The sequence below is a fragment of the Lathyrus oleraceus genome, chromosome 6, assembly GCF_024323335.1.
Source record: "Lathyrus oleraceus cultivar Zhongwan6 chromosome 6, CAAS_Psat_ZW6_1.0, whole genome shotgun sequence".
Taxonomy (NCBI): domain Eukaryota; kingdom Viridiplantae; phylum Streptophyta; class Magnoliopsida; order Fabales; family Fabaceae; genus Lathyrus; species Lathyrus oleraceus.
Window position 1 is genome coordinate 328,422,847 of NC_066584.1, and position 11,516 is coordinate 328,434,362.

Below are 11,516 nucleotides of genomic sequence, written 5' to 3' on the forward strand. Positions count from 1 at the left end.
AAAATTCTAAAGAATAACACCAAGTGAGGCAAGATGCCGATTCCAATGGTATTATTAGGTAAGCTTGAATGAGTTTGTTAATACTAAGGAATATCAATCATATGAAACTTTGGCATATTCTTAATAACAAGTATCAAACTTGGATATTCTCATCTAAACTAAAGGATATCCCATGTGCACCCCGCAGCAGCCACCAACAACAACAACAATGTGCTTCAATTTCGCCTCTTCTCATTATTACCCTTCAATATTGAAAAAAACAAGACTTATCATTATTACCACAAAACCAGCACCTGCATGCAACATTTTAATTTTTAATTAATGCAAATTCATATATAGTCCTTTTCCTTCTTTTTTAGCCTTTGCAACTTCACTTGCATTCAATCATATAGACTACATTTTAATTAATGATATAGTACACAAATATTTTTCCACAGTAGTACCTTTTACGCCTAGCACCTAAAATATTCTTATTCCAATCATTTAAAATATTTATTATTTTAATTGCAATAAGTATTTAAAAAATGGAAACCTCTAAGAACTGCGAATAAAAACCACTATGCTTCTCTTCTCATGCTATTTTCATATTCATTTCTTAAATAAGAAAGTAACGTGCTGTGTACTTGTGTAGTTCTGGCTCAAACGATTCCACTGTAGAATTACCTCTCTCTGAAATTGAAATTGATTTTGATTCCGATCGATGTCGTCTGAGCCGTTGATCCAACCGTCCGATCGAGTGTCATCCTCCCAGCAATGCGGTGAACCTCCGAGGATTTTCGACGAACTTCCCAAAGCCAGTATCGTTTCCGTTTCGCGGCCGGAGACCGGTGAAATAAGTCCGATTCTCCTTTCTTATACAATTGAGTTGCAGTATAAACAGGCATGCTAATTTGTTTACATTTTTCTGTTCATTTTGTTTTTCTTTGTTTCTTGACGAAAATTATTTGGTAAATTTTAGCGGGAAAGTTGATCCAATTGCGATAGTTTGGTTTTGCTGAGTATTGTTCAAAACCGAGTTTTCAGGGAATAACCGTTTCCTTTGCCACGTTATGCCAATCGAATTGTTATGCCTGGAAATGAAAAACTATAATAGCTCTTTATGAATATTGGTTATTTTGCTTATTCAAATAGATATTATTTTAGTACAGTTAATTGTTTTTTTTTACTAAATTAAATAATTGTTGTTGGTTTCAATATATGAATATGTACTTTTTTAAATTTATTTTATGATATTGATTAATTAAGAATTGCTAGTATAATCATTGAGGGGCCTTTTACGATCGTTCACTTATGAATATTAAATAACCCTTTAATTTATTTGATTATTTCCTTTTGTTTTGGCTAACTGGAACTTTTTTATGTTTGAATTATGTTACAAGAAGCTGTGCATGCAGCTCCTATCTGACCAATGTTAAGGCAATAACTTTGATTTGTATTTCACAGTTCAAGTGGCGATTAAGGAAGAAAGCATCACAAGTTCTCTATTTACAGTTTGCATTGCGGAAACGTGCAATAATTGAAGAATTTCATGACAAGCAAGAGCAGGTTGCAATTTTTATTTTGCAGTAATGTTTCTTTTTGTTCATTGTGATCCCACCTATGAATAGTATCAATACTGGTACACCGACGCCAATCAATAGTTTGAAAAAATAGATTAATGTATTGTAATCACATATATTGGTGTTGTACACTACATACACATTTGATCAGAAGTGTCGCAGAATGTAATCACATATGTCGGTGTTGGACACCGGATATTCGATCAAAAGTATCGGTGCTACATGGGATGACACAATTCACACATCTATATAATATATATGTTTCATAACTAGATCATTATTGTCTCACTTTGTTTTGTTATGTGAGGATACATATGTTTAATAGCTTGAGTTTCCTTCATTATGATTGATATGATTCCGTCTGATATTTTATTAAAAAAAATTGTTATAGGTAAAAGAATGGCTTCATAGCTTAGGAATAGTAGATCAAACGGTAATGGTGCAAGATGATGAAGAACCTGATGATGGTGCTGTACCAATACATCATGAAGACAGTGTTAAAAATAGGTATTATGACAGGAATGTAATGACTAGCATTAGAATAACTTATTCTTAGTTGTTGGACCAAATCTTTCATTGAAGAATTTAGGCAAAGCATAAGACAGTTGATTCTTACAAAGGAGAAGCAGGGGAAAAAGGGGCTAACGTTTAGACTGCATTAAATATTATTAGCCTTTCCAAACATTATTTAGATATATAGTTTATGTAATTTATTTCTAGCACTAAGCTATAATACAAAGTAAAACCCTTCACAATTTAGTAGCTTTAGTTTCTTTAGGTTTTATTTCTCAAAGAGGGCTTAAAGAAATGTACTTATAAATATGTTTTTCTTTGTACAGATATGTCCCATCAGTTGCTGCCCTATCAATAATTCGTCCGTCACTAGGGGGCCAGCAGTCGGTTGCAGACAGAGCCAAAGTTACAATGCAGAAGTATTTGGATCTCTTTTTAGGAAACCTAGAGATTGTCAATTCTCGAGAGGTAACAAGTGAAGCTTTGCAGTATGATTCTTAATTACTCTGTATGTAATGTGTATTTTACGGAGCTAAAATATGGCTTTGGATTATAGGTCTGCAAGTTTTTGGAGGTCTCCAAGCTATCTTTTTTACAAGAGTATGGTCCAAAGCTGAGAGAGGGATATGTAACGGTGAAGCATTTGTTAAATCTTTCTCAGGATGCAAATATAACTTGCTTTCCATGTCACTGGTTTCACTTTTGTGATAACAATTGGAAGAAGGTTTGGTTCTAGAGTTTTTTCTGTTTTTCATTTTTATTTTTTCTGCTTTTTTGGGTGATAATCAATAGCGTAGTTTGTTTGGGTGCATATTTTTCCAAAGTTAAATGCAGGTGTAGCTCTGAACTGAATTAATCTAACCAGCCAGACCTTTGGATTCAAGGCTTTCTTTTTATTTTTTAACATTAACTTCAAAATTTTAACATGCCCAATACTTTACCTTGATCTTTGGATTAAAAAAATTGCTGACGTAGTCTTTTAAGTACTTATTTAATTATCTTATGTTCTCTAGACTTAGTGGAATATAATTCAACATTTTAATTCGTACCTTTATTATGAACATTTGCAGTCACATCTTCCATCTAACTAAGTTTCGAGGTCGAATGCTCCAATGCCAGGCATGCAATGGTAGATTGAATTTAGTTTCAAAATATAATTAGTTGCCATTACATGATTTCTCTCTAGGATTTTCTTGGTAAAAAAAATGACATTATGGCAATGATATGCATTCGCAATCTGCGGCATAGGAAACACAGAAAAGCGAACACAGCATTTTCCATACCAGAAACATATGTAACATGGAGAAAAGTAAGGGTGTGATCAACAGAAATACTGAATATTAGTGATCATATTGTGGTTACACATTTTATAGTAATCTCCTAGATTCCATTGGCTATAAATGTTATTACCTCTAACCAATTAGAATTACTGTCAATATATACAGAATATTAGGCAAGCGAGACCTATCTTTTCTTGTTTTGTTTAGTAGATCAAGATCTATGAATTTTGGTTAACATTAATTGATAGTATTTGTCATCAACCAATAATCCTCAAAGCTTAAGCTATTAGATGATGAGACATAATGATGTATATGATTTAATATTATATCTCTGACAGAAAATTTTATAAGATTTGATATGATAATTAAAGTAGGAATATGGAACAGATTTAAACATCCAATTCCTCTGGAGAAATTCCACTTTATAGTTATGTATGTTCTCTTGCAACTCTTTTTTCCTCATTTGGAACCTAGTTTTTTTTAATCTAGATTACATTTTCTGCTCCCAGGTATGGGCTGTTTTGAAACCTGGGTTTTTGGCCTTGCTGGATGATCCCTTCAACAACAGGCCACTGGATATAATTACGTTTGATGTCCTTCCATCCTCGCCCGGAAAAGGAGAGACCAAAATATATTTAGCCGAACCTATAAAGGAACGCAATCCTCTGCGTTACACATTTAAGGTGATCCAATTTTGTATCTTATGGAACTTTTTTTAACTTGAAGATTAAAAATAGTTAAATCTCTTATGGACTTTGTCTACTTTGTTGTCTCCTTCAGTCAAAGCAACTAGATTGACCTGTCATTACAAAAGTATGATGATGATATAACTGTTTTTTGTTTTCTTGTTATATTATATATTTATCACCGGGATTTGGTTTTGAATTTTTGATTGTTTGTTGGTTGGAATCTAAATTGAATATTCTAGATTCAGCATAACTTATTCTTCAATGTTCAGACAAATGGATTTAGTTATGTCGTGTTCGAGATGATAACCTCCAAATTGATTCAAAAACTTCAGTTATTGTACTACTCCAACTAATATGATGATACTAGAGCTTAATTTAAAGAAGATCAAAGAATTGTTGTCATCTCGAGACATATAATGTTCCCAATTATCTTTTTCAATTTCTCATTAACCATACAAAATCACGATCATCAACTTTAATTTAGAATATTTTTTTGCCTTATGAGTTCACAGAAGAGTTTAGTTTATATATTGGATAAAACTAATGATAACAAAATAATTTTTTGAAATTATTAATAGGTTACTAGTGGAAACAGAAGTATATGCTTGAGAACTATCAGCAGTGCTAAAGTTCAAACTTGGGTTACTGCGATTAATGAAGCTGGTCTAAGGCCTATGGAGGGTTGGTGTTGTCCTCATCGCTTTGGTTCATTTGCTCCCATAAGAGGTTTGACTGTAGATGGGAGCCAAGCCCAATGGTTTGTAGATGGAGAAGCAGCATTTGAAGCAATTGCTTCTTCTATTCAAGATGCAAAATCAGAGGTACATGTTTTCCATTGTTTAACAATAGTATATTTAAATTGCTTTGGTGTTGCAGTTCAATTCTCAATGATAAGAAATGTGGAATTGGCTGCAGATCTTCATAACAGGTTGGTGGCTGTGCCCAGAGCTATACCTGAGGAGGCCTTTTGATAGTTTTCCTACCTTTAGGTTAGACTCTTTATTGGAAGAAAAAGCTAAACAAGGGGTTCAGGTACACATTATTCTCATCGGCAGAGTCAGTTTCATTTGTTTTGTCCATATTCATCTGCTTATATGCTTTATAAGAATGAATAACATAAAGGAGAATCATGCTTATCAGCTTATGCTATTGAATGGGTCTACAGATCTATGTGCTTCTTTACAAGGAGGTTTCTATAGCTTTGAAAATCAACAGCTTGTACAGTATGAGAAGACTGCTAAAAATTCATGAAAATGTGAGGGTATTACGCTATCCCGACCATTTTGCTTCTGGTGTGTATTTATGGTATGTACTGTTTGTTGATAAATAAATGAAGTGTGAAAATTAACTTGGTATAGATTCAGGTGGATCTTATGCATGAGTATATGATTAGTGTTGACTTGGTTTCTTACAGGTCGCACCATGAAAAGCTTGTAATTATTGATTACAAGGTTTGCTTTCTTGGAGGATTAGATTTAAGCTTTGGACGATATGACACACCTGAACACAGAGTGGGTGATAGCCCCTCTGTAATATGGCCCGGAAAGGACTATTACAATCCAAGGTAATTCTTTTTTCCTATTTATGCAATTAAAAATTAATAATTTTTCAATATAGTCCACTGCATACAAGTATTTGTTTCAAAATAAAATGTTCAGGCTCCTTAACTGTTTATGCTGTGTGGTCCCTTGTAAGGATTTAGACGTGTGTTATATGTACAATGTATTACATCCATAAGAATGAGAAGTTGAATTTAATCATAGATTTGGTTGATAAGTGATGAAATCCTTAGGCATAGGAATGAAAAGTCATCCCTGTTGCTTATGAGTGATTGGTCGCTTGGCACCTTATTTCCATCATGTTTTAGAGAGTTGATTTCTGTAATTTTTATTCATGTATAGGGAATCTGAACCAAACTCATGGGAAGACACCATGACAGATGAATTCGATCGCCAAAAATATCCACGTATGCCATGGCATGATGTTCATTGTGCTCTCTGGGGACCTCCCTGCCGTGACATTGCTCGGCACTTTGTTCAACGTTGGAATCATGCTAAGGTATATACTAAATGATGTGTACTTACTCTTAAATAGTTCATTTTTTATTGTCATCCTCTCTTACTTGGCAAAACATATCATAGAGAACTAAAGCTCCAAATGAACATGAAATTCCTTTACTTATGCCTCACCATCACATGGTCATCCCACATTACATGGGAAGAAGCAAAGAGATTGACATTGATGACGAGAAAGATGAAGACAACAAGAAAAAAATTGACAGGCATGATTCATTTTCCTCACAATCTCCATTGCAAGACATACCGTTACTTTTACCTCAAGAAGCTGATGGAGCAGTTACTTCAAATGGAGATCATAGAAATTTCAGTGAAAGTTCTCCATTATTGTCCCAAAATCTGGAAGGTGAAACTTTAGTTTCAGATAACGAGAAGAAAGGCTTTCAAGATGAAGTTGTTCCTTTTAACTTTGGGCCTCAATGCACTGTTGATGCTATAGATGGTTGGTGGGAAACACCAAAAGGTACCAATGATGCCACTACTTTGGAATATGGACAAGTTGGCCCACGTACTACTTGTCACTGTCAGGTTAGTTATGCCTTCCGGTTCTTATATGCTTAGTGTGAAAAATTTCAAATTTGCATCAGTTTCTGAATAAGTTTGTTTGGCTTTCTTAACACATTCTACTCCAACCAGTAACATATGACTCTTGTTATAGGTATGAAGGATATAAATATCATATGTTCATACTAAGTTTACATTTTTTTTTCTCTAACCCATCTTAGTACGATTAACATCTATATTTGTTTCTTCATTAGAGGTTAGGGGGAGAAAATTTATATCAGTATGAAGAATAAATTTTTTGTGAATGACATATCACCATAATCAAATTAGGAGAAAAGAACTTAACTTGTATCAAAATTTGCAAGTATAAATTTGATCGGAAAGAGATACTATAGAGAGTAAGGGCTTATATAATGAAACTTGCAAAATTATGTTCCTAGAAATTTTTAGAAAGAATCATTTTACTGATTTTATTTAAGTTGGAAATATCATTATCTTTACTTGTAAAATAAACTATTATATTCACAGATGTCGCATCTTCAATAACCATGTCAAAGAACCTAAAGCTGTTAACTATGTTTATGTAAAGAGTCTAACAAAAAATATTGCTTAGTTTTTTATTGTCCTAAATTTTTATTAGTTTAGTTTTACATAACTATTTATCTGCTGCCATCTTGGATGGATGTGAAATCTACAGGTAATCAGAAGTGTAAGCCAGTGGTCTGTTGGAACAAGTCAACCTGAAGAAAGCATTCACACTGCATATTGTTCTCTTATTGAAAAGGCAAAGCATTTTATCTACATTGAGGTAAATTAACTGTGTGAAAATAGACTTCCTTTGATCTTGCCTCTATGGATAACAATCTCCCGCTTAGCATTGTAACAACATGAAGCATATATTTCTGATTCTGCATCTGATACTGAATATAGGAGGAATTGTTTTCTTTTATCGTGCTTAAAAAAGTAAATGTCATATATGATCGAATGACATTGCTATTTTGAAAACAAATTTCCTGTGACCATCATACAATAATATAAGGCCTTTAGGGTTATTATCTAGCATGTATGTAAATACTAGTCAGTCAGGTACCAATGTCCCAATCTCTACATTGAGTTGGCTGACACTTGACAGACAAGTCAAGCACCAAAGTAGTGATATAAAATCATCATCTCTAAGCTTTGAATTTGGGATCATTTTAATAATGACCGTTTGGCGAGGAGACAAAGACTATGGGGAGAACAGATAGTAATCAAATTTTGCAAGTATTAAAGGACAGCATGAAAATTTCGACTTTTATACAAGCTACATGTGACACCTAAAGGTTAAACAGCACTAGTAATCAACCTTCTTGTCAAACTATTCTTAAAATAGAATAACATGATAGCAGACTATGGTTTTGTTAGATCTTAGAAGTTAGAACTTCATCTCTTAAAAACATTTCATGGGTTATTACCACTTGCACTGTACCCTCTAATGTTCATGTTGCACTTTGAGCCTTAATACAAAGATACTCATGTTATCGGAATATTAGTGTGTCTAAGTATTGAATTAAGTTTTGAGTGACTGCTTAAACTACACATGCACCCAAAGCATAGTAGTTTAGTATCAGCGAATTTCTTACTTTCACTAATAATGAACTCATTTCTCCCTTCTTTTCCTTTTGTTTTCAATTCAGAACCAATTTTTTATATCAGGTCTAGCAATGGATGACACGATACAAAACCGTATTTTGGAAGCAATATACAGGCGTATTTTGCAAGCTCACAAAGAACATGAAGATTTTAGAGTTATAATTGTGATGCCCCTCTTGCCTGGCTTTCAGGTAAATGTTACTCATCTTTCGTTTGTAATGTCAGTCGTCTTTTCTGTAGGCTTAAATATTTTACATTTATGAATTATCACTCACTAACAGGGTGGTCTGGATGATAGTGGTGCTGCAACTGTGAGAGCCTTGACACATTGGCAGTACAGGACAATTTCTAGAGAAAAGCACTCCATATTACACAATCTTGAAGCTATACTTGGTCGAAAGGCACATGATTATATTTCCTTTTATGGTCTAAGATCTCATGGTAGGCTTTATCCAGATGGTCCTATGGCTACAAGTCAGGTAATTTAGTTACCTTTCTGTAGAAACATTTTTTTATATATGTTTTAATTGAATATTTCCACTCAGGACTATGAATAGGCCTTGAAATGATTATAGAAAAAGCAGTTTTAGTCTTATAGACCCAATAATACACATTGTTTAGCTTTTATAATGATTTGAACAACACATGTGTTTTCCTTCGTATGATGTATATTCCAATACTTGTACAGGTATATGTGCACAGTAAGTTGATGATAATTGATGACCGTATAGCTTTGATTGGATCATCTAATATAAATGACCGGAGTTTGCTTGGATCAAGAGATTCTGAGGTACACTTTATACCTGCTTCTTGTCACTATAAACTGCTACTTGTAAAAGCTTATTCCCCATTTACTTTGCAAAAATATTTTTGTTTTCATTTTCTAAAATGTGTTCAACTAAACTTGTTAATAAGATGCGAGACTCTTAAAATTTAAGTATAAAAAAAGTTTCTAGTGCTTTTTAGGAAGGATTAAGCATATATTTCTGGATTTTAGAAAATGACTTTAATTCTTTCCTTTTGTCTACTAGATTGGAGTGGTTATAGAGGACAAAGAATATGTTGAATCATTGATGAATGGAAAGCCATGGAAGGCTGGTAAATTTTCCTATAGCCTCCGCTGTTCCCTATGGTCTGAACATCTTGGTCTTCATACCGGAGAGGTTAGTTAAAATGATTAGATTTGAGTTTGTCTATGCATATACCTCATTGTTGCAGCGAACACACAACACAATGTTTCAAATTGTTAGCTAGCTCAAGTGCTCAACCATAATTTCCATGAGTAACCATGCTGACAAAGTATTATTTTATCAGAAAATTGAATCATCTCCTTTGTTTTTCTCTATATCTTGTAGAGAACAGTGAATGAAAAATCCAAATCCGTGCATCCGTTTAAATCCTGACAATATAATCTACCTCATTACAGATTAATAAAATCAATGATCCAGTGGCAGATTCAACTTACAAGGATTTGTGGTCAGCAACTGCAAAGGTTAGGCTTCGCTAGATCTAGTATATTGTGTCTTTCTGGTTTGCGTATTTCCTCTTAACAGCATCCTCCTAGCTGATCAAACTGTTAAGGAATCACATCATCCCTTAAACCCCTACACTTTAATAATTAAGCTCAACATTTTCATAGCAAAATAATGGCTAGTAAGATCTTTGAAATATAGAAGGCAGAACAAAAAAAATATTTTGGCATAAATGCACTTTTGACCTCTATATTTTGATTTTTTTTAGTTTTCACATTTCTAAAACCGGATTTTTGGTCTTTTTCTACAACTTTTGGGATTTTTTTACTCCCCTTCATTTTTTATGAGGTAGCATCATCATAAATATGTGACAGTGATGTCACACAACCAAGTTAACGATCTTGGAGTGGAACCTCGCCGCCTTAAGAAATTTGAACTTTTTAGGCTCAACGACCATATCATTAATGATGATGCCACGACATAGAAAATGGTGGAGGATTAAAAGTTAATTTTGGTCAAACGTGCTTTTAAGAAAAATATTATTTTTAAATGAATAAAACATATTAACAAGTTGACCTTACTCTAGTGAAACCACTTTATTTTACTCACTGCTCCTATAGTATAATTATTGTTGTATGTGTTACAGGAAAATACAAGAATATACCATGAAGTCTTTTCTTGCATTCCCAATGATCAGATACACTCAAGGTGTGGATTTTTACCCCAGTTTTCTTCTGTGTGATTTTGTCTCATTTTGTTTGTAGTTTATTAATTATTATTATGCACTATTAATATCCTCTAATGTAAGCAGAGCCACACTTCGGCAAAGCATGGTCCACTGGAAGGAAAAACTTGGCCAAACCACCATTGATTTGGGAATATCCCCTGACAAGTTAATCTGTCACGAGAATGGAGAAAGAAAAACAATAGACCCGATAGATAGATTGAAGTGTATAAAGGGACATCTTGTTTCCTTTCCTTTGGATTTCATGTGTGAGGAAGATTTAAGACCAGCTGTTATTGAAAGTGAGTTTTATGTATCGCCTCAAGTATATCATTAAGTATCAGAAGACCTGGATAATAAAATGCGAGTGAGAGAACTTGTCAAGATATAAAGTTGAAAGAGAAAGGATGAAGTATATAGATATGAATTGGTTACTATGGGAAATGATAGTGCAAAATCATAGTTGTTTAAGATGTGTGAAAACTATTGTTGTAAATAGCGCAGTTCAGAACTAGGTAGCAGAATCCTAGGTGTTTAAAGCATTAGGTATATCCCACAAACATTCACTTTGTACAGTACTAATTCGTTTTATGTGAAGGAAATTGTATATATATTCTTCTTCGGTTGAATTCAGCATCTCATACGTTTCTTCAACATATGCATGTTCTTGTTGTTTCATTTAGAGTTTAAAAGAAAACACTTCAGTCGCACATGATATGGTTTCTAAATTGTCATACACTGACGTTAAAACATTACGATAAATATTAAAGAACTATACGAGTCTAAGCCATGTCGTTGACTTTTGTTTCTTTCATCTAATGAAATGTAATGTTTGGGTTATGAGGAATAAAATTGGACTATTTCATCGACTCTTCTGGATGTATGAACCATGCATTAAACGTTGTGATCTGCAAATATATTATTCAAATTGATAAAACATTGTTGTACGGGAAACATAAATGAACGCTACTCATGGCAGTTGCACAAGGTGACATCAGCAATATTTTCTCAATTGTCTTCGCTCTGGTTGAAGGGGAGACTATTGGTTGATGGAGTTTCTTTATCAAG

General features: G+C 33.5%; 1 protein-coding gene across 2 annotated transcripts; it reads left to right on the forward strand.

Annotated features, from left to right (window-relative positions):
* Nucleotides 1-245: 245 nt before the first annotated feature.
* Nucleotides 246-11,077, forward strand: LOC127096845 (phospholipase D zeta 1). Of its 2 annotated transcripts, XM_051035382.1 has the most exons (20): nucleotides 246-880; nucleotides 1,444-1,545; nucleotides 1,951-2,066; nucleotides 2,399-2,540; nucleotides 2,629-2,796; nucleotides 3,862-4,035; nucleotides 4,620-4,862; nucleotides 4,957-5,073; nucleotides 5,207-5,346; nucleotides 5,456-5,605; nucleotides 5,943-6,099; nucleotides 6,183-6,644; nucleotides 7,318-7,428; nucleotides 8,297-8,443; nucleotides 8,534-8,731; nucleotides 8,941-9,042; nucleotides 9,284-9,415; nucleotides 9,679-9,744; nucleotides 10,371-10,432; nucleotides 10,536-11,077. In XM_051035382.1, the coding sequence occupies exons 1-20, from the start codon at nucleotides 701-703 to the stop codon at nucleotides 10,783-10,785; spliced, it is 3,219 nt and encodes a 1,072-aa protein (XP_050891339.1). In that variant the 5' UTR covers nucleotides 246-700; the 3' UTR covers nucleotides 10,786-11,077. The 2 variants fall into 2 exon arrangements, with proteins under 2 accessions (XP_050891339.1, XP_050891340.1); XM_051035383.1 differs by lacking the exon at nucleotides 1,951-2,066.
* The last annotated feature ends 439 nt before the right edge of the window (nucleotides 11,078-11,516 follow it).